At 42.8% G+C, this 20,342-nt stretch overlaps 1 protein-coding gene across 7 annotated transcripts in view; it reads left to right on the forward strand.

The window, feature by feature from the left end:
• Positions 1-20,342, forward strand: part of SDCBP (syndecan binding protein) — a 69,968-nt gene that overhangs the window by 10,184 nt on the left and 39,442 nt on the right. For 3 of the 7 annotated variants that reach the window (XM_029591341.1, XM_029591347.1, XM_029591342.1), the window contains exons 2-4: positions 13,712-13,777; positions 14,305-14,383; positions 15,328-15,431. In XM_029591341.1, coding sequence (XP_029447201.1) covers positions 13,727-13,777; positions 14,305-14,383; positions 15,328-15,431 — 234 coding nt within the window. In that variant the 5' untranslated portion in view covers positions 13,712-13,726. Of the gene's footprint in view, positions 1-3,947; positions 4,078-13,711; positions 13,778-14,304; positions 14,384-15,327; positions 15,432-20,342 lie in introns of all 7 variants that reach the window. The other 4 variants (XM_029591343.1, XM_029591344.1, XM_029591346.1 and 1 more) reach the window with 3 other exon arrangements.

The raw sequence follows: 20,342 nt of genomic DNA on the forward strand, positions 1-20,342 counted from the left end.
AGGTAGCTCTCAGGCCAAGCCATCCAAAAGTGTCTGCGCTTGTGAAGGCTCTTCAAAAAAATGGATGGCATTAGCGTGCCAGACTTTTAATTTCGCCGGAAATAGAAGCGAGAACGAATCTGGCCACTAAGGCAGAGCAGACTGGTGAAAACAATTTGCGACTTTGGGAGACCGAGGCTGAGTAATCTTGAAAAGGCCTCACATGGTTACCTTGGTAGCTGAGCTCTCTGTGCTGTCTGTAAGATTTTAAAACGTCTTGCTTGTGGGCTCCGTTTAAAAATCGGGCAATGATGAGGGGAGGCGTGGTGTCCTCTGACCACCTCTGCCTAGCCGATGTGCTCTTTCAATTTGATTGGGGTTCCACGTGGGACCAATTCCAAAGCCTCCGGGAGCCATTTTTCCAGCACTTCAGCTAGGTTGGTCTCAACGATAGATTCTGGCAAGCCAGTAAATCTCAGATTGTTGCGCCGTGATCTGTTTTCCAGATCATCAATTTTGTCGCAGTAAGATTTAACTTCTGTTTCCAGCGTTGCTAGCTTCCTTGTTACTGAGTTGGATTCATCTTCCAGGACGGAGACCCGGCCCTCAATTGCATCAATTCTCTGAGAGATTTCGTCCATCAAATTTTGTAAAACAGAAATTTGGGTCAAGATATTGTCCAGTTTGACATTCAGAGCCACCACTACAGCCTCAGTAACTTTGTCAGTGAGTGCTTCCAGTGTGGCTGGTGAGGGGCCTGCTTCCCCATGGTCACCATTCTCCGTAGCTTGTCTCTCTGGTGCAGGCCTCATTTTTTCCTTTCCTTTCTTTCCTCCTTTAAGGGCCATAGCGGACAGCGATTTGTGCACATATTTGTCTATGGACATAGTTCTTTGAAGAAATCAGAGTAGTAATGTCGCGGATGGCTTTGTAAAAAACAGATTGTAGGTGGCTGGTGCGCAGAGCTCAGGAGGATACGTCCTTTCAGCTCATCACATCACGTGACCTCCCCCTGTCAGAAACTTTGTTAAGAAATAGAGGTTACAAGGAACTGTTAACGTCAAGGCAAAATTTGGGAGAGCAAAAGACGTTTCTGATAGAACTGTCTGAATATTGGTCAGGTCTGCAAAACAGAATCCACAGATAACAGCAAACAACCTTTTAAAACATTTTAACTGACATAGGAGTATTGTCCACAGCTCCATAGGATAGTATTGTTTTTTTTCCATCGATAAGCAGGGCTGAATTAGCCATGATCTGAAGGTGGGTGACATCATTGGGCGGCACTGATCGGCTCTCTCTTCAAGCTAATAGAGCTTTGAGCTCTACTGAGCATGTGCGGGAGTTGCCTCAAAATCTGTTTGTTTTGTCCGCACGCCGCACAGCTATTCTGTTTGTTTTCAAAACTTTTCTTTTCATAATTTAACTCGATTATGCGATCTACAACACTTTTCAGTGCTATCTATTTTCAAAGAGGAAATTGCTAAAAAGAAAAAAAAAAGTGTCCAGAATGTGGTAAGTTGTTGCCAAGAGCCCAGTGGTCAAGAACAACTAAGATAGCAGGCCTTAGGAGCGAGAGAGAGGGCAGATCCACTTCTAGAGATCACCATTCTTTTGCTTCCTCTCAAAGCAGCTGGAACATATCCTCTGTATCGACACCAACTTGACAGAGTATTGCGCTGAAAAAGTCAATGCACGGCACATTGAAAACCTCAACAACAAAGGTCTAGGCGCATAGTACCGGAACACATGACGCAACGGAGTACCTGTCCCACGCTGCATCTGTTCGACACACTATTGACTGTACCAGTCTCATTTATTAAATCAAGGGCTGCACCTTCAAATCCCCGCCCCCCCCCCCATCCTATTTGTTTGCTACTCTGATACTGTCCAGCAACCTTCATCCATGGAGCATGAGCCCATACTTGTTTTAGAAGAGGACGACCACCTCTGACTCCAGGCTAGAGCTCTCAATAAGAAATGGAACAAATCACTGATATAGTGTGAAATTATTTCATCTCTTTATTAGCACAGTTGGTCCCTCCGGCTTATCTTATTATACTGATGACTCCTCAGAGGATAATGGCGGGAACACCATCTTTCCTGACATTAGCTGACAAAAAGGCGATCCCCCTTCAAATGAAAGACCTCCAGCGGTACCTTCACGGATTCAGATTCCTTGGTCGCCACAATTTTCCTGGTCCATCATTCTCCAGGGGAATCCCATTGGCAGATCTATAGGTATCTCTTCAGGCCCACCTCTGGGAATGCTGACCACACATCTCCACCAGAAGATCTGACATATTCAAGATTTGTAAAGAAATGGGAACAACACTGAAAATAGAAGTATGAAAAGATCCAGACCTAATAGCAGAGGTCATGGACATATTAAAAATAGACATACCTGTTGACCTTTCTGCCTTACCTATTAATGCAGTATTGGATACAGTGCTCATGAAAATGTGGGAGGCACCATACTCCCAAAATAACAGCTGCAAGAAAGCTAAATCTTAAATTCCAGATATAGGTTACTGAATCTTTTGTGGTGGAATATGCTATGAAAAAGGCAAAAAAGATCCGCTTCTGTTCTAACACCCCTTCAAGAAAAGATAATCGAATTCTGGATGATTTTGGCAGAGAGGTTTTTTCCAAGGCACCATGCTAACAGCGAGAATTACTTTGCATCAGTTTTACATGGTGCGGTACATCTGAGTGTGTACAAAATCTGAAACAGGTGATTTAGAAGAAGCCATCAGACATCTTCTACAATCGGGTTATGAATCGTTTGACACTACAGCATGCACATCTGCAGCATCCATAGGTGCCTGCCTCATGGCATGGTTTGGCTTAGAGCAAGCAGAATTAAAGAAGACGTGCACAAAAAAAACTGGCTGATCTACCATGTTTAGAGAAAAGCTTTGTGAAATGGTTTCCCAAACAAAGGAGCAAAATATGATAGTTCAGCCTTTGTCAACATTTATGAACAATACACTAATGTCCTCTCTCTCCTTATAAATGACCATACAGCCTAAGGAGGTCATACAGATGGTATCGCCAGTATCATCTACTGCCTTTTACAATCTACAAGAATGACGTCAATCTAAACTTCAGCATCAGGAGTCAGCTTAGCTGGCTCTGAGGTTTTGATCAATCGCACATTGGAGTTAGGGGCAGGATCCAGCTATCTATTTCAAAATAATAAATAGTGCAGCAAGGTTACTGTCTCAATTTTTCGGCTGCTGAGCCCATCAGTACAAATAAGTCATTCAGGCCCCTGGCAGTCGGTGGAAGTAAAGCTGACTGGGTGTTCGACTTAACCTTCCTTTTTGCTGGCATAGTAGTGAATGACGTAAACCAGCAGGAGCCAGGTGCCTTCTTAATTCCTTCACATTATGGTTTTTTTTTTTTGTTTGTTTGTTTTTTTTATTATTGTAGGCAAAAGAAGAAACCCTCTGAGATGCAGGTCATTATCATCATCCTAGGTTTTCAAAATCAGGTTATTGGATTTTCATAATTGGCAGGCAGAGTTGCTCAGGACTATAAGAAGGTGCTATCTTCCACTGCATTTGGGACCTTGTAGGTATATCAAGTGTGGATATCTACATTTGATTAAAAAAAACCTTAATTTGTTAACCTTATGATACATATTCATTAGTTTTAAGGGAATCTTCCACTTAGCATGATCCATATATGGTAAGTGGATTATAAGTACTGTAAGTAAATTAAAATAAAGGTAATTGGCTTTATTGTAGCAGCATAAGTATACAAGTTTTAATACTGTAGAGATTTTTTTTCTTGTTTGGTTTTAGTTTGTTCCAAATTCACCGCACAAAGCACTGTAATGAAAAGTAAATAGAACTTAACATGTTGTCTCCAAGTCCAAGTTTGCATTTGCTAATTACGCAGTTGCCAAACTAATTAATCTAGCTAAAAGGTAATTAAGCCAGTTTTCTCTCTCACTTAACTAGTCCAGATCATTCCTGTAGAAGTCAGGATCTGTCTCAACAGCATGGGGTGAAATCCAGCAAATCCCATATTTTCACTGCGGCATCCATCTGGAGGGAAGGCCTGCGCGATCGGCGCCACAGACCCATCAGGGTAAGGCCTTTAAATTTCACTCTTACCCTCTGTGGGTCCGCGTCCGACCGCGTGGCATCCAACGCTGCCCTCCGTCTGGGAGTCCCTCCTTCTGACCGGCTTCCAGGGAACAGCCAATCACAGCCGCAGCCCCAGCAACCAATCAGAAAGGGCCCAGAGGCTCTTTAAATTTTCTGACGCTCCCGGCGCCGCACGCCGAAGGAGCGCGACAAAGGGTCCCGCCCCTTTGTGCGCCCCTTCGTGTGGCGCCCCCCCCCCCCCCCACCCACCCTATTTCTAAGGAGACCTTATCACTTACTCTTCGCTATCAAGGTCAAGCCCCCCCCCCCCCCCCCCCCCCCAGGTTACAGAGTCCCGATCAGCACTTCACGCTCTCAACAAGACCACACACCCTGCTTTCGCACAGATGGGAACCTCCAACATACCAGTGATCAACTATCTCCCGAGATCCTACAAAAACAATTCCAGTACCTCCACTACTCACTTCATTCGTCACCAGAGATTAATTCCGATAATGATCTCCCCTTTCACTTAGCTGCTGGGCCTTTCGCTCTTCACCTTATCCCTCTTCAACGCCCAATCACTCTCTAAAAAAGCAGACATCCTTAACGACTACCTCTCAGAAGCCAGCCCTGACATCTGCGCCATAACGGAAACTTGGCTGAAACCCTCGGACACGGTGATCACCAACCAACTCCCCACACATCTCTACGACCTGTTCTCCATACCCAGACCCAAAAAAAAGAGGAGGAGGCCTCCTCTTAGCAGCTAAAAAAGCCTTTGGTCTCACCCTTCAAGCCACCAACACTTACTACAACATAGAAACTGCCTTCTTCAAATCTAACCACCTTCAAGTCTGTTTAGTCTATGCCCCTCCTGGCACCCTTGAATCCAACCCCTCCCCCCCCCCCCCCCATCATTGAACTCGTATCTAAACACATCAACACATCCAAACCTGCCATCATTCTAGGCGACTTCAACCTGCACGTTGATGCCTCGCCTCTATCACAAAACTGCGAAACACTCCTATCCTCTCTTAATTATCTAGGTTTCTCTCAAATTGTGAACAGCCCTACACACAAAGCTGGACATACCTTAGACCTTATCTTCATTAATGATGGTATATCTCTCTCTCTGCCAACCCCACAAGCCTACCTGTCCCATGGTCGGACCATCAACTTATCTCCACCAAGCTAGAGATTAAGGACCTCCCTCCTCTCTCCGTCCCGAAAACTACCATACAATTCAGAAAACCATGCTCATCGGAAGCCCTCCACGCACACCTCGCCAAGGAACTACCTCGCCTCAACCTTTCAGACGCAGATGCAGCCATCACATCATGGTTTAACGTCACCTCAGAAGTCGCTGAGCAAACATGTCCCACTTCCACCAAAGTCCTACGCTACCCGTCTCAAAGCAGGAAACCATGGTTCACCCCTGAACTTAAGGCTCTCAAACAAGACCTTAGAAAGAAAGAACATTGCTGGAGGAAAACACCGTCCACTGCAACATTAGCGGCCTACAAAACTCGTCTTAACTCCTACAGAACCTCCATCCTCAAATCAAAGAAAGACTTCTTCGCCAAGAAAATTCACCACTTCATCTTCGACTCTAAAGCCTTATTCTCTTATGTTTCTGCACTCACCAAACCTTCTCCCCCCCCCATCATCCCCGATAACCTAGCCCTCGATAAAGCTACTGAACTTTCAATCTACTTCGAGAAAAAAATCTCTGACCTTACTGCCACACTCACTGCTCTTCCCGCTTCCCCCTCTCCCCTCCCCATCACCCTCCCTCCTCATCAAAATTCAATGCTAGAATGCCTCGAACCAACATCAGCGATGGAAATTGAAAACATTATCAAAAAGCTGAAACCAGCGGCTCACCCTGCCGATCCTATTCCCACCAACCTTCTCTTCAATATCCCAAACACAATCTCAAAACCTATCGCTGATATTATTAACCCCTCATTAACCCAAGGCCTAGTTCCTGACCAACTAAAGCTTGCAATCCTCAAACCTATACTAAAAAAAACCTAACCTGTCCCCCACTGACCCAGCTAACTTCCGCCCAATAGCCAGTCTCCCTATGATGGCTAAAATTATGGAGAAAATCGTCAACAAACAGCTATCGGACTACCTTGAGGAAAAATCACATCCTGTCCCCCGCACAACACGGATTTCGGAAGACATTTAGCACAGAAACCCTTCTGATTTCCCTGGCCGACAATATCCTTATAAACATGGAAAAAGGTCAATCTTACCTACTAGTACTTCTCGATCTATCCGCTGCCTTCGATACGGTGAACCATACTATTCTCCTAGAACGACTAACAGATATTGGCATCAAGGGATCAGCACTCAATTGGTTCATCTCCTTATTGTCCAACAGATGCTATAAAGTCAAGATTTACAACAAGGAATCCCCCGCTATCCACTCCAACATAGGTGTCCCTTAGGGATCCTCCCTATCACCAACTCTCTTCAATATCTACCTACGTCCGCTATGCCACCTTCTTTCTAAACTTAATCTTTCCCATTACCTTTATGCAGATGACGTCCAGATAATCATTCCCATCACAGAATCACTGCAAAAATCCATTAATCACTGGTACAACTATCTACAAGCAATTAACCACCTACTCTCTTCTCTCAACTTAGTTTTGAACACCAACAAGACGGAGATTCTCATCATTTCCCAAGACAACATTGACACCCACCTTACCTTACCGACCACCTCACATCCAACCATACCAAGGTTCAATCACTCCCCTTATGTCAGAGACTTAGGCGTCACTCTGGACAACCAGCTCAACCTTAGAAAGTTCGTGAACTCCACCATTAAGGAGTGCTTCTTTAAACTTCAAGTCCTCAGAAACCTAAAACCTCTCCTCCACTTCCAAGACTTCAGACTGGTACTTCAATCAATCATATTCTCATAACTGGATTATTGCAACTCCCTGCTTCTCGGTCTACTAGCTAACCACACAAAACCCCTTCAGATGGTTCAGAATTCTGCAGCCAGGCTCCTCACCAATACCAAAAAAAGGGAACACATCACCCCTACCCTTCAGAGTTTACACTGGCTCCCCATTAAATTCAGAATCCTCTTCAAGGTACTCACAATCATCCACAAAGCTATTCACAACCTCACCACTCTCCACACTGCCTCCCAACTAAAACCACATACTTCGTCCAGACCAATCAGACTGCCTACCAAGACACCTTGTACGCCCCACAAGCCAAAACATCACTTAGAAAACACACCATCTCAACAGCTGGTCCACACCAATGGAATGCATTACCCCCCGACCTGAGACAAGAACCCTGCCCCACTGTCTTCAAAAAGAGACTGAAAACATGGCTTTTTAGCCAAGCCTTTCAAGATACCTAATCGCCTCCTGCCTTCAATCGATCTCTCCCAAGCAAATCCTACATCTAGTCACTCTCCCCCTTCGCCTTTCTCCTAACTCTCCCATTCCCTCCCTCCGGCTAGACACTGCATTCCTCTTCCTTGCCTTCTCTTTCTCCCCCCTTCTACCTTCTCCTCTTTACCTCCGTCCCCTGAGCTTATTTATGCACATCAATTATATTGATTTATTTATATTATTTACTGTATTTTCTGTTAATACGAGTTTCATGAGTTTTAGATTATGTTAAAATGAGTCTAGAGTTTTAGATTACGTTTAGTGTTTCTACTGTTAACTGGCCTCATTGTTCCATGTACCGCCTTAGAGCGAAATTGAAGTTTCATTGTAAACCGATATGATTTGTACTTTTACAGGAATATCGGTATAGAAAAAAATAAATAAATAAATATGGCAAATGACAGAATCCAAAGGTCTCACAGACATCTAAGAACATAAGAAATTGCCATACTGGGTCAGACCAAGGGTCCATCAAGCCCAGCATCCTGTTTCCAACCAGTGGCCAATCCAGGCTACAAGTACCTGGCAAGTACCAAAAACACTAAATAGATTACATTCTACTGATGCCAGTAATAGCAGACAACTTGATTAATAGCTGTTAATGGACTTCTCCTCCAAGAACTTACCCAAACCTTTTTTAAACACAGCTACACTAACTGCATTTTACACTAACTGCACTAACCACATCCTCTGGCAATAAATTCCAGAGATTAATTGTGCGTTGAGTGAAAGAATTTTCTCCAATTTAGTTTAAATGTGCTACTTGTTAATTTCATGGAGTGCCCCCTAGTCTTTCTATTATCCGAAAGAGTAAATAACAGATTCATATTTACTCGTTCTAGACCTCTCCTGATTTTAAAGATCTCTATCATATCCCCCTTCAGCCTTCTATTCTCCAAGCTGAACAGCCCTAACCTCTTTAGCTTTTCTTCATAGGGGAGCTGTTCCATCCCCTTTATCATTTTAGTTGCCCTTCTCTGTACTTTCTCCATCGCAACTATATCTTTTTTTGAGATGCGGCGACCACAATTGTACACAGTACTCAAGGTGAGGTTTCACCAAGGAGCGCAACAGAGGCATTATGACATTTTCCATTTTATTCACCATTCCCTTCCTAATAATTCCTAACATTGTTTGCTTTTTTTGACTGCCACAGTACACTGAGCCGACTATTTCAATGCATTATTACTCTGATACCTAGATCTTTTTCCTGCTCCTAATATGGAACCTACATCATGTAACTACAGCATGGATTATTTTTCCCTATATGCATCACCTTGCACGTGTCCACATTAAATTCCATCTGCCATTTGGATTCCCAATTTTCCAGTCTCGCAAGGCCCTCCTGCAATTTATCACAATCCGCTTGTGATTTAACTACTCTGAATAATTTTGTATCATCTGCAAACTTTGATTACTTCACTCGTTGTATTCCTTTCCAGACCATTTATAAATATATTGAAAAGCACCAGTCAAAGTAGAGATCCCTGAGGCACTCCACTGTTTACCCTTTTCCACTGAGAAAATTGACCATTTAATCCTACTGTTTCTTATCTTTTAACCAGTTTGTAATCCACGAAAGGACACTGCCTCCTATCCCATGACTTTTTAGTTTCCTTAGAAGCCTCTCATGAGGGATTTTGTCAAAACGCCTTCTGAAAATCCAAATACACTACATCTACTGGCTCACCTTTATCCACATGTTCATTAAACCCTTCAAAAAAATGGAGCATATTTGTGAGGCAAAACTTGCCTTGGGTAAAGCCATGCTGACTGTGTTCCATTAAACCATGTCTCTTTATATGCTCTGCGATCTTGATTTTTAGAATAGTTTCCACTAACTTTTCCTGGCACTGAAGTCAGGCTCATTTACTGGATCACCCTGGAAGCCCTTTTTAAATATTGGCTACATCAGCCACCCTCCAGTCTTTTAATGATAGGTTATACATTTTAACTAACAGATCTGAAATTTCATGTTTGAGTGCCTTCAGAACCCTAGGGTGCATACCATCCAGTCCAGATGATTTGCTACTCTTTACTTTGTCAATCTGGTCTACTACATCTTCCAGGTTCACAGTGATTTGGTTCAGTTTGTCTGAATCATCACCCTTGAAAACCATTTCCGGAACCGGTATCTCTTCAACATTCTCATTAGTAAACACAGAAGTAAAGAATTCATTTAGTTTTTCTGCAGTGGCCTTATCTTCCCTAATAGCCCCTTTAATCCCTTGGGCATCTTAACGGTCCAACTGATTCACTCACAGATTTCTTGCTTCGGATATGTTTTAAAAAGTTTTTATTATGAGTTTTTGCCTCTACGACCAACTTCTTTTCAAATTCTCTCTTAACCTGCCTTATCAATGTTTTACACTTAACCTGATAATGCATATATTTTTTTCCTATTTCTTCAGATGGATACTTCCAGTTTTTTGAAGGATATTTTTTTGGCCAAAATTACCTCTTCCATCTCAACTTTTAACCATGCCGGTAATCGTTTTGCCTTCCTCCCACCTTTCTTAGTGCATGGAATACATCTGGACTGTGCTTCTAAGATTGTATTTGTAAACCATGTCCACACCTCTTGTACACTTTTAACCTTTGCAATTGCACCTTTCAGGTGTTTTCTATCTATTTTCCTCATTTTATCAAAGTTTCCCTTTTGAAAATTTTGTGTTAGAGCTGTAAATTTACATATTGTCCTCCTTCCACTCATTAGTTCAAATTTAATCATGTTATGATCACTGTTGCCAAGTGGTCCCACCACTATTACCTCTCACCAAATCTTGCGTTCCACTAAGAATTAAATCTAAAATAGCTCCCTCTCTTGTTTGGTTCCTGAACCAATTGCTCCATGCAGCAGTCATTTATTACATCCAGGAACTTTGTCTCTAGCAATTCCTAATATTACATTTACCCTGTCAATATTGGGGTAATTGAAATCTAAGACCACAAAACAAATAATGAGCAAGGACTGCACTTCAAGCGAAATCGCAATGTACATATAGTGCAGGAGGATGTGTAATCCTGACAAAACTGATTCAAACAGTCTTATAAAACAGGATGTCTTTTATTTTTTTTTATTTATTTTTTTTTTAATATGGCAACTCCACAAGGTTATACGAGCACCAGCTTAATGGCGTCCCCCGACACGGTCCCGTGTTTCGCCGCGGGCTGCATCGGGGGGGATCGCCACCGCTGGAATTCACACAAAAGCTGACAGCAGCGTTTTGACAGGTATTTAAATACCTGTCAAGTTTGAAGGGCGTTGCGCTCCCTGTCACTGTCAAAACGCTGCTGTCAGCTTTTGTGTGAATTCCAGCGGTGGCGATCCCCCCCGATGCAGCCCGCGGCGAAACACGGGACCGTGTCGGGGGACGCCATTAAGCCGGTGCTCGTATAACCTTGTGGAGTTGCCATATTGAAAAAATAAGACATCCTGTTTTATAAGACTGTTTGAATCAGTTTTGTCAGGATTACACATCCTCCTGCACTATATGTACATTGCGGTAATTGAAATCTCCCATTATTATTGCACTTCCAAATTGGTTAGCTTCCCTGATTTCTGTTAGCATTTCATCATCTGTCTGACCATTTTTTCCAGGTGGATGGTAGTATACTCCCATCACTATACTCTTACCCAACACATGGGATTTCTACCCATATAGATTCTACTGAGCATTTATTCTCTTGTATGATCTTTATCCTGTTGGACTCTATATACTCCCGGACATAAAGTGCTACTCCCCCACCAGGTTGATCCTCTCTATCATTTCAGTAAAATTTGTACCCTGATTAGCACTGTCCCATTGGTTATCCTCCTTCCACCAGGTCTCTGAGATGCCGATTATGACAGACTCTCCCATCTTACTACTTAGACTTCTAGCATTGATATAGACAGTTCAGTGTGTTTTTTGTTTGTATTATAACAACCTTCTTTTCAGTTGATATGGATAATTTGGAGTTCTTTAGCTTAGGTTATTCTTTACTTATGGGCACATGGGCTGCTTTTGCATTTATTGGTACCTCTCTGTTGGGATGCCCTTACTCTGCTGTTTCATTAGTATCCTTCAGATACATTTCTTCGAACCATGTGCTGCTGAGTGACTGTCTGCTTTCCCCCTTGTTCTAGTTTAAAAGCTGCTCTATCTCCATTTTGAAAGTTAGCACCAGCAGCCTGGTTCCATTTTAGTTAAGGTGGTGCCTGTCCTTTTGGTAAAAGTCACCCCCTTCCCCAAAATGTTGTCCAGTTCCTTACAAAACTGAATCCATCTTCCCTGCACCATCGCCTCATCCATGCATTGAGATTCCGGAGCTCTACCTGCCTCTCGGGAACTGCACGTGGAACAGGGAGCATTTCAGAGAATGACACCCTGGAGGTTCTAGATTTCAGCTTTCTATCTAAAATCCTAAATTTGGCTTCCAGAACCTCCCTCCCTTCCCTATGTTGGTGCCCACATGTACCACGACAGCCGGCTCCTCCCCAGCACTGTCTAGGAGACGCGTGAGGTCCGCCACCTCTGCACCAGGCAGGCAAGTTACCAGGCGGTCCTCGCGTCCACCAGCCACCCAGCTATCTACACTTCTAATAATTGAATCACCAATTATGATGGCCGACATAACCTTTCCCTCCTGGGCAGTAGGTCTGGGAGACTTGTCCTCAGTGCGAGAAGACAACGCATCACCTGGAGAGCAGGCCCTTGCTACAAGATCACTTCCTGCTACATCATGGTAATGGTTCCAATTGGGAGACCTTTCTGATCCAAGGCAGCACTGGGGCTGCCAGACTGGATTTGGGACTTGGCTTCTATGTCCCTGAAGGTCTCATCAATGTACCTCTACGCCTCCAGGTCTGCCACTCTAGCCTCCAGAGATCGGACTTTTTCTTTGAGAGCCAGGAGCTCTTTGCACTGGGTGCACACATACAATCTCTCACCGGCGGGTAGAAAATCATACTTGTGGCACTTGATGCAAAAGACTGGAAAGCCCCCTCTTGCTGGTGGACACTGCTGCCGTTATCTTAATTTTGTTGAGTTCCTAGTTAAGTTTAGGTTTCTAAGTTGGAATTAGAGTACTTTAAATTTATATGTGTATTCACTAATTAATTTGCTAGTGACCTATAAGTGGATAATTTAACTTTCAATAAGGGCTGGTGCAGTAGTATGATTTAGAAAAGAGCCTGATTTTTACTGAGAGAGTGTCTCTTGCCTAAAAATCAAGGTTGATCTAGGGGTGGGTGGGCGGCAAAGATAGACACTAGAATTAACTCCCTCTGGCTTGCTTATTATCTCAGAAACACACAAACTCTAAAGAATATATCCCATTGTTAAACTTTTCTTCAAACTTTAACTCTTAAGAATTTCCAAGGCCATACTTACCAATCCTCTTCAACCACCATTAAGTTGACCTTCACTCAAAGATTTGAGATTCGTGTGCTGTGGAGTTCGAAACCTGTATCACTCGCTGTGACCTCTGGACTCCTCCCAGGGGATGCTGGGAGCAGCATGCAGATGAGCCTTCCGGTCCTCTTCTGCTGCAAAGGGTGCAGGGGCTGTGGAGTTCAAAGCAATCATATCTCCATGAGAGAGAGATGCTTGCAAAAACAGGGTAAAGACATCCCAGGCTTTAGTTCTTTGAAGGGATAAGTTGGAAAGACTGCTGCTTCAGGCTGCAGAGTATGAACTCTTTCTTACTTGCAGGTTCACAGGAGTAGTGAACTACAGCAGTCAAAAGTTCTGGAAGCAAAGCTCTAGGGTAATTGTGGGGAAAAGTCACAGTCAGTATAATTCAGAGTCCTTTTTCTTTGTTTGGAACCTCATTGCACTTTCAGTTCATAGGCTCCAGCATTGATCTTGATTGTAGGTTACCACCTTCTGTGACCATATATTAATATTGAACAGTGAATTCTTGAATATTTTTTTAAGTTGAAACAGTCTTCAAAATACTTATTTCCACATTTTATAAGTAGAAAAAATATGTAGTCTGCAATGAATGCTGTACCGGTCAGTGTTGCCTTTTTTCCTTGCATGACTAAACTTATCAATTGCCATTCAAATAACTTTTCAATTATTCTGTTGATTACATGTTGTTGAACTGTATTGTGGAATAGACAATTCATAAAGGCAAATATTTCTGTATAACCTGGTATTAATAGTATTGGTTTGACTTTGGTTGTATTAGATAATAAAACACATTTTTACCTGTTTGTAGCACAGTTTTGCAACAATGGCCCTATATCCTTCACTTGAAGACCTGAAGGTAGACAAAGTAATTCAGGTATGTTCTTTTTATTTGGTTGGTTTAGTGTTACCAAGTGTTACCAAGTGTTACCTTGCTGTCTCCCAAAAGATATTTAATAAGAGCTGTCCTGGGTCAAAGCATTTATATACTGTGTACTGTTTATGTACATATTTAAGTTAGTCTGTGCTCAACAAAAATTGTTTCAGCTAAGATGGTAAATGGACACTACTATTTTTGTTATATTGTGTTGGCTATGTAAGTGAGCCATGGAGCAAAACTTAGCAATTTGTTTGCCCCAACAAATAGTGGTAAGAACAGGGTTGAGAGGCTGGGTAGAAGGGGGGGATGGGGGTGTTTCTGATTGTTGGATTAAGTATAGAAATTAATATGGTCTCTTAGTATAAAAGTTAAACAGGTTGGCAAGATACCCAATTGACTTGGACAGTGTGAGACATTGCAGAAAGAGAAGTTTTGTATGGCTGACTGCCAGGTTCTGTCCTTAGCTACAGCAGGGTCAACAAAAAAAACCTGGGCAGACTGTATTTTCTCTCTTCATTTTGTAGGCACAAACAGCTTTTGCTTCAAACCCAGTCAATCCAGCAGTTCTATCTGAAGCTTCAACTTCTGTCTCTCATGCTGGAGGTAAAGTTGTTGTTTTTTTTTTTTGTTGTGAATCTTTTTTGTATGAATGTATTTATATTTGGCCAGAGAGGCTGTATTGCTAACCAGATGTTTTCACAGCTATTTTTAATTGAGTAGCATTCATAGAAATATAGACCTATTTTATCTTCTTTTTCATGCTATTTGCCTAGTTTCAAACCAATACATTCTATTGAGGATAGCTAATCAGTCTTATATGGGGAATTTTTAGTTTAGGTGTACCACTTTAAAAAGTATCTGGTAAAGAAATTGGCTAAACCTGATCCCAGGCCCCCCACCATTTACAAGGTAAGAGTCAGATTTATTAAGAAGTTCCTGGATCCTCTGATGTTCAGTGATTTTAATACTGATCATTCAATACCAGCAAAGAGTGTATGGGGAGGGGGGGGGATTAGGGAGGATGGGTTGTGTTTTTGGTTTTTTAATCTATAGTGATATATTTGTATTGGTTTTTATTGATGAAATTTTTTTTTTAATTGTTGTACATTGCCTTGATCAGGCTTGTTCCTGGTAAAACAGACTATAAATAATAAATGAAATAACATGAAACCCAACAAGAATACAGAGAAACAGCTATGTATAATGCAAATCCCACAAAGCCCAAGAAATAGAGAGTTTGAAAAATAGGTAGGAGGATAAAAGCATTCAAGACTCAAACCCACAGCCAATTTGAGAAAGCAACAGAACTGCCGTGAGATGTGATTTTCTTAGAATATAATTGAATTGTGTTCTGTGTTCCTGCTGTGAAGGATTCATCCCATTTGAGGATGGGATATGGTAATAAACCAAGAGCACGATTATTCTCAGCTTTTTGTTTTTAAATTTGTTGAACAACCAGCATGTTAATTGAATGCTTGATTAATGATGTCCTTTTTGAATAGTACAGATTTGCAGTTATGCTCAATTTTTTACTTTTCATCCTACAGGCTTGTATCCAAAGTTGTATCCGGAGCTTTCTGAGTATATGGGCATGATTCTTAATGAAGAAGAGATGCATAAAAATTTGTCTGTGGTTCCAGCAGTTCAAGGGGTAAATTTAATTCTTCATGTAAAGGAATTGTGATCCACAGTCTATAATTTCATGAATCATGCAAGCATTACAAGCCTAGTGAAATGACCCCTCACTGATACATCAGTGGGGTTTCATCGGACCTCATTGATTGGGTTCAGTAGGTGGTATCAGGGCACTTGATGTCAGCCATATTTTCTCTACCTTATGGGGGTTTTCAAGGGTTTCTTTTATTTCCTATGTTTGAGACCTCTGGGGGGATTTGCTTCCATAATTACACAGATTACATCCAGCTCAGCTCCTCTTTAGGAGTTTATATCGATGAGTCTATTAAAAATATCAGTTTTTCTTAGGCCAGACAGGATGGCAGACCTCATGCATGGGTGACATCAGATGGAGCATGGCACGGAGGTTTGACTTCAATGCTTTTCACATGCTCTTCTGGCATGTGCAGTGTGATTGACAAACTGAAGAGTAGTAAATCACCTGGACTGGATGGTATACACCCCAGAGTTCTGAAGGTGGCGATGTCCTTTTGTGGATTGCAAACTGGCTAAAAGACAGGAAACAGAGAGTAGGATTAAATGGGCAATTTTCTCAGTGGAAGGGAGTGGACAGTGGAGTGCCTCGGGGATCTGTATTGGGACCCTTTTCAATATATTTATAAATGATCTGGAAAGAAATACGAGTGAGATAATCAAATTTGCAGATGACACAAAATTGTTCAGAGTAGTTAAATCACAAGCAGATTGTGATAAATTGCAGGAAGACCTTGTGAGACTGGAAAATTGGGCATCCAAATGGCAGACGAAATTTAATGTGGATAAGTGCAAGGTGATGCATATAGGGAAAAATAACCCATGCTATAATTACACAATGTTGGGTTCCATATTAGGTGCTACAACCCAAGAAAGAGATCTAGGTGCCATAGTGGATAACACATTGAAATCATCGGTACAGTGTGCTGCGGCAGTCAAAAAAGCAAACAGAATGTTGGGAATTATTAGAAAGGGAATGGTGAATAAAACGGAAAATGTCATAATGCCTTTGTATCGCTCCATGGTGAGACCGCACCTTGAATACTGTGTACAATTCTGGTCGCCGCATCTCAAAAAATATATAATTGCGATGGAGAAGGTACAGAGAAGGGCTACCAAAATAAGGGGAATGGAACAACTCCCCTATGAAGAAAGACTAAAGAGGTTAGGACTTTTCAGCTTGGAGAAGAGACGACTGAGGGGGGATATGATAGAGGTGTTTAAAATCATGAGAGGTCTAGAACGGGTAGATGTGAATCGGTTATTTACTCTTTCGGATAGTAGAAAGACTAGGGGGCACTCCATGAAGTTAGCATGGGGCACATTTAAAACTAATCGGAGAAAGTTCTTTTTTACTCAACGCACAATTAAACTCTGGAATTTGTTGCCGGAGAATGTGGTTAGTGCAGTTAGTATAGCTGTGTTTAAAAAAGGATTGGATAAGTTCTTGGAGGAGAAGTCCATTACCTGCTATTAAGTTCACTTAGAGAATAGCCACTACCATTAGCAATGGTTACATGGAATAGACTTAGTTTTTGGGTACTTGCCAGGTTCTTATGGCCTGGATTGGCCACTGTTGGAAACAGGATGCTGGGCTTGATGGACCCTTGGTCTGACCCAGTATGGCATTTTTCTTATGTTCCTTTAGTCTCATCTTTTTTTCTGTAGAGCTCACTGGTCATGAACATTCTCCTGCTTGCCAGGGATTTTTTTTTTGCTTCCCAGGAATGCAGGATTCTCAGGGCCCAGCAATCTCCTCTCACCTCTTTAATCAACTTTAGGTAGGTTTTTCAAGTGTTAGGTTTTCGTAATTTTTCCATGGCCACATGGAGTTGCAAGAGTTCATCCAGTACCTGTGTATTGGGGCAGCGTCTGTTTTGTTTTTCCTGACATTGAGTCATTTGATTTCACTTCCTTAATTTTCCAATCGATGCCCCGGAAGGAGAAGAAAGCCAGTAGCTTTAAAAAGTGACCCCTGTGCATGTGTCCTTTACCTGGAGACCGATCACGATGTCTGGAGATGTTTCCTCTGTGCAATTAGGACTCCTAGAGGGTGTCATTCCCGGCTTGATCTCATGGAAGAGCACTTCGGAATTGTCTAGCCCATTGGTATCTGCCTAGGAGGCATTGACTTTGAAGGACCCAGAAGTTGCACCAACTGTGGTGTTGTATTTACATTAGGAGGGCCTCAATCCTCTTAGAAACGGAGTACCACACAGTACAGAAACAAGATATCATCTGGTTCCTCCCTCTCAGATTAAAGAGTTCTCTCTCTTTTGTTACCAGCATCATGGAACCCCAATGATATACATTGGGCGAAGACCAAGAAACATCGGCATTGTTTTGTATCTATGCAGGATTTTGGGAGCAGGGACATTTGGGAGGCAGCCTTGCATCCCCTGAAGCTTCCCTGTGGTGAGGAGAGCTCATTCTTCATGTATTCCTGGGAATCATATCCATCTCAGGAAAAGATCTGGGTGTCAGTTGATATTACATTGAAATCGTCTGCTCAGTGTGCAGTGGCGATCAAAAAAGCAAACAGGATGTTAGGAATTATTAGGAAGGGAATGGCAAATAAAACAGAGGATATCATAATGCCTCTATCGCTCCATGGTGAGACCACTTCTTCAACACTATGGGGCGGATTTTAAAACGAGCGCGAATAGCCTACTTTTGTTTGCGCTCCAGGCGCAAACAAAAGTACGCTGGATTTTAGTAGATACGCGCGGAGCCGCTAAAATCCTGGATCGGCGCGCGCAAGGCTATCGATTTCGTATAGCCGGCACGCGCCGAGCCGCGCTGCCTACCCCCGTTCCCTCCGAGGCCGCTCCGATTTCGGAGCGGCCTTGGAGGGAACTTTCCTTTGCCCTCCCCTCACCTTCCCCTCCCTTCCCCTACCTAACCCACCCGCCCGGCCCTGTCTAAACCCCCCCCTTACCTTTGTCGGGGGATTTACGCCTCCCGGAGGGAGGCGTAAATCCCCGCGCGCAAGCGGGCCTCCTGCGCGCTGGGCCGCGACCTGGGGGCGGGTACGGAGGGCGCGGCCACGCCCCCGGACCGCCCCGGGCCGTAGCCACGCCCCGTACCCGCCCCCAAAACGCTGCGGACACGCCCCCGAAACGCCGCGACGACCGGGCCCGCCCCCCGACACGCCCCCCTCGGAGAACCCCGGGACTTACGCGAGTCCCGGGGCTCTGCGCGCGCCGGGAGGCCTATGTAAAATAGGCTTCCCGGCGCGCAGGGCCCTGCTCGCGTAAATCCGCCCGGTTTTGGGCGGATTTACGCGAGCAGGGCTCTGAAAATCCGCCCCTATGTGCAGTTGTGGTCACATCTCAAAAAGGATATAGTTGCACTAGAGAAAGTACAGAGGAATGCCACCAAAATGGTAAAGGGCATGTAATAGCTCCCCTGTGAAGAGAGGCTTAAAAGGTTGGGGCTGTTCAGCTTGGGAAAAAAGACGGCTGAGGGGGAATATGATAGAGGCCTACAAAATCATGAAAGGATTTGAATGGGTAAGTGTGAATCGTTTGTTTACTCTTTCGATAATACATGGTCTAGGGGCACTCCATGAAGTTAGCAAGTAGCACAATTTAAAACAAATCAGAGAAAATTATTTATCACTCAGTGCACAAGCTCTGGAATTCATTGCCAGAGGATGTGGTTAAGGCAGTTAGTATAGCTGGGCTTAAAGGTTTGGGTAAGTTCCTAAAGGAGAAGTCCATAACCTGCTAATAATCAATAGGGAATAGCCATGCTTGTTGCCTCATTAGTAGCATGGGATCTGTTTAATGTTTGGAAATTTGCCAGGTACTTGAGACTTGGATTAGCTGTTGGAAACAGTTGGATTTGATGGACCCTTGGTCTTACTCAGTATGGCATATCTTATGTTCTATGTAGTCCTTGTAGTGGGTTCTGGACACTGTCTTGTGTGAAACAATATAAAGCTATATTTTTCTGTATTATGAGTACATCTGAGACTCATACCAAAAAAAAAAGTATATATAAAGTATATCAGCACAATAAGGTAAATATCTTAATTCCCCAACAAATAGAGAATAATTCTATACAAAAGCCTAGTAAAAGTAACTATTTTCCTGAAAAAACACCCTCCAAACTTATCAGTTAGGGACCAAGCAGATCTCTTTTTGGGAAAGCTGGACTGCACAGGGAATTCTGGGTCTCTGCCAAGCTTGTCGTGCTAGTCTCTGTAGCTCTTAGCAGGAATTTGTAGATTCTATGGTATTCTGGGGCTCTCTAATTTTTGGACTGCACATGCTCAGAAGGGATTTCTTTGTATAACTTTCCTGAAATATTGCCAGGCTACTAATAAGAAAAAACTACTGTGTATGAAAATAGTGGACTTATGTCTTTGTCCCCTGCTTCTAATGGACCATATTGTGACCACTAGCTTTGCCCTTTCTCTAAACCTAACACATTCTGTAAAATACTCCAAAATAATAACCAGAAATATCCTGTCTCTGGTAATCACTACTGTCAAAAGAATGTGTGTGTGTGTCCTGAATGCTAGAAGTATATCCATAAAATATAAAACTTAGGGCCAATTTTATACTAATTCTGGGCAATTGCTAGATGCTTGCTTGATGCAGCCAGTCAAGGTTAAGATTTAACTCTTACAGGGTCGTTCATCAAAAGGCATTATGGTGTTAACGCATGCTTTATGAATAATAATGCATGGTGCAAATGTAAATTGTTTGGAGGGGAGGGATCAGGGAGGAGTTTGGGTGGGATTTAGTTAAATTTAGTTAAATATCGCACTGTGCGATAGCATAACACATGCTATTGCACGGTTTTAACACCGGAAATAACTACACCTTTTTTCCTGGCATTAGGCTGTGTGATATGCCCGAAATGGCCATAACGCAATTCGTGATAA

The sequence above is a fragment of the Rhinatrema bivittatum genome, chromosome 2, assembly GCF_901001135.1.
Source record: "Rhinatrema bivittatum chromosome 2, aRhiBiv1.1, whole genome shotgun sequence".
In the NCBI taxonomy this organism is placed as follows: Eukaryota; Metazoa; Chordata; class Amphibia; order Gymnophiona; family Rhinatrematidae; genus Rhinatrema; species Rhinatrema bivittatum.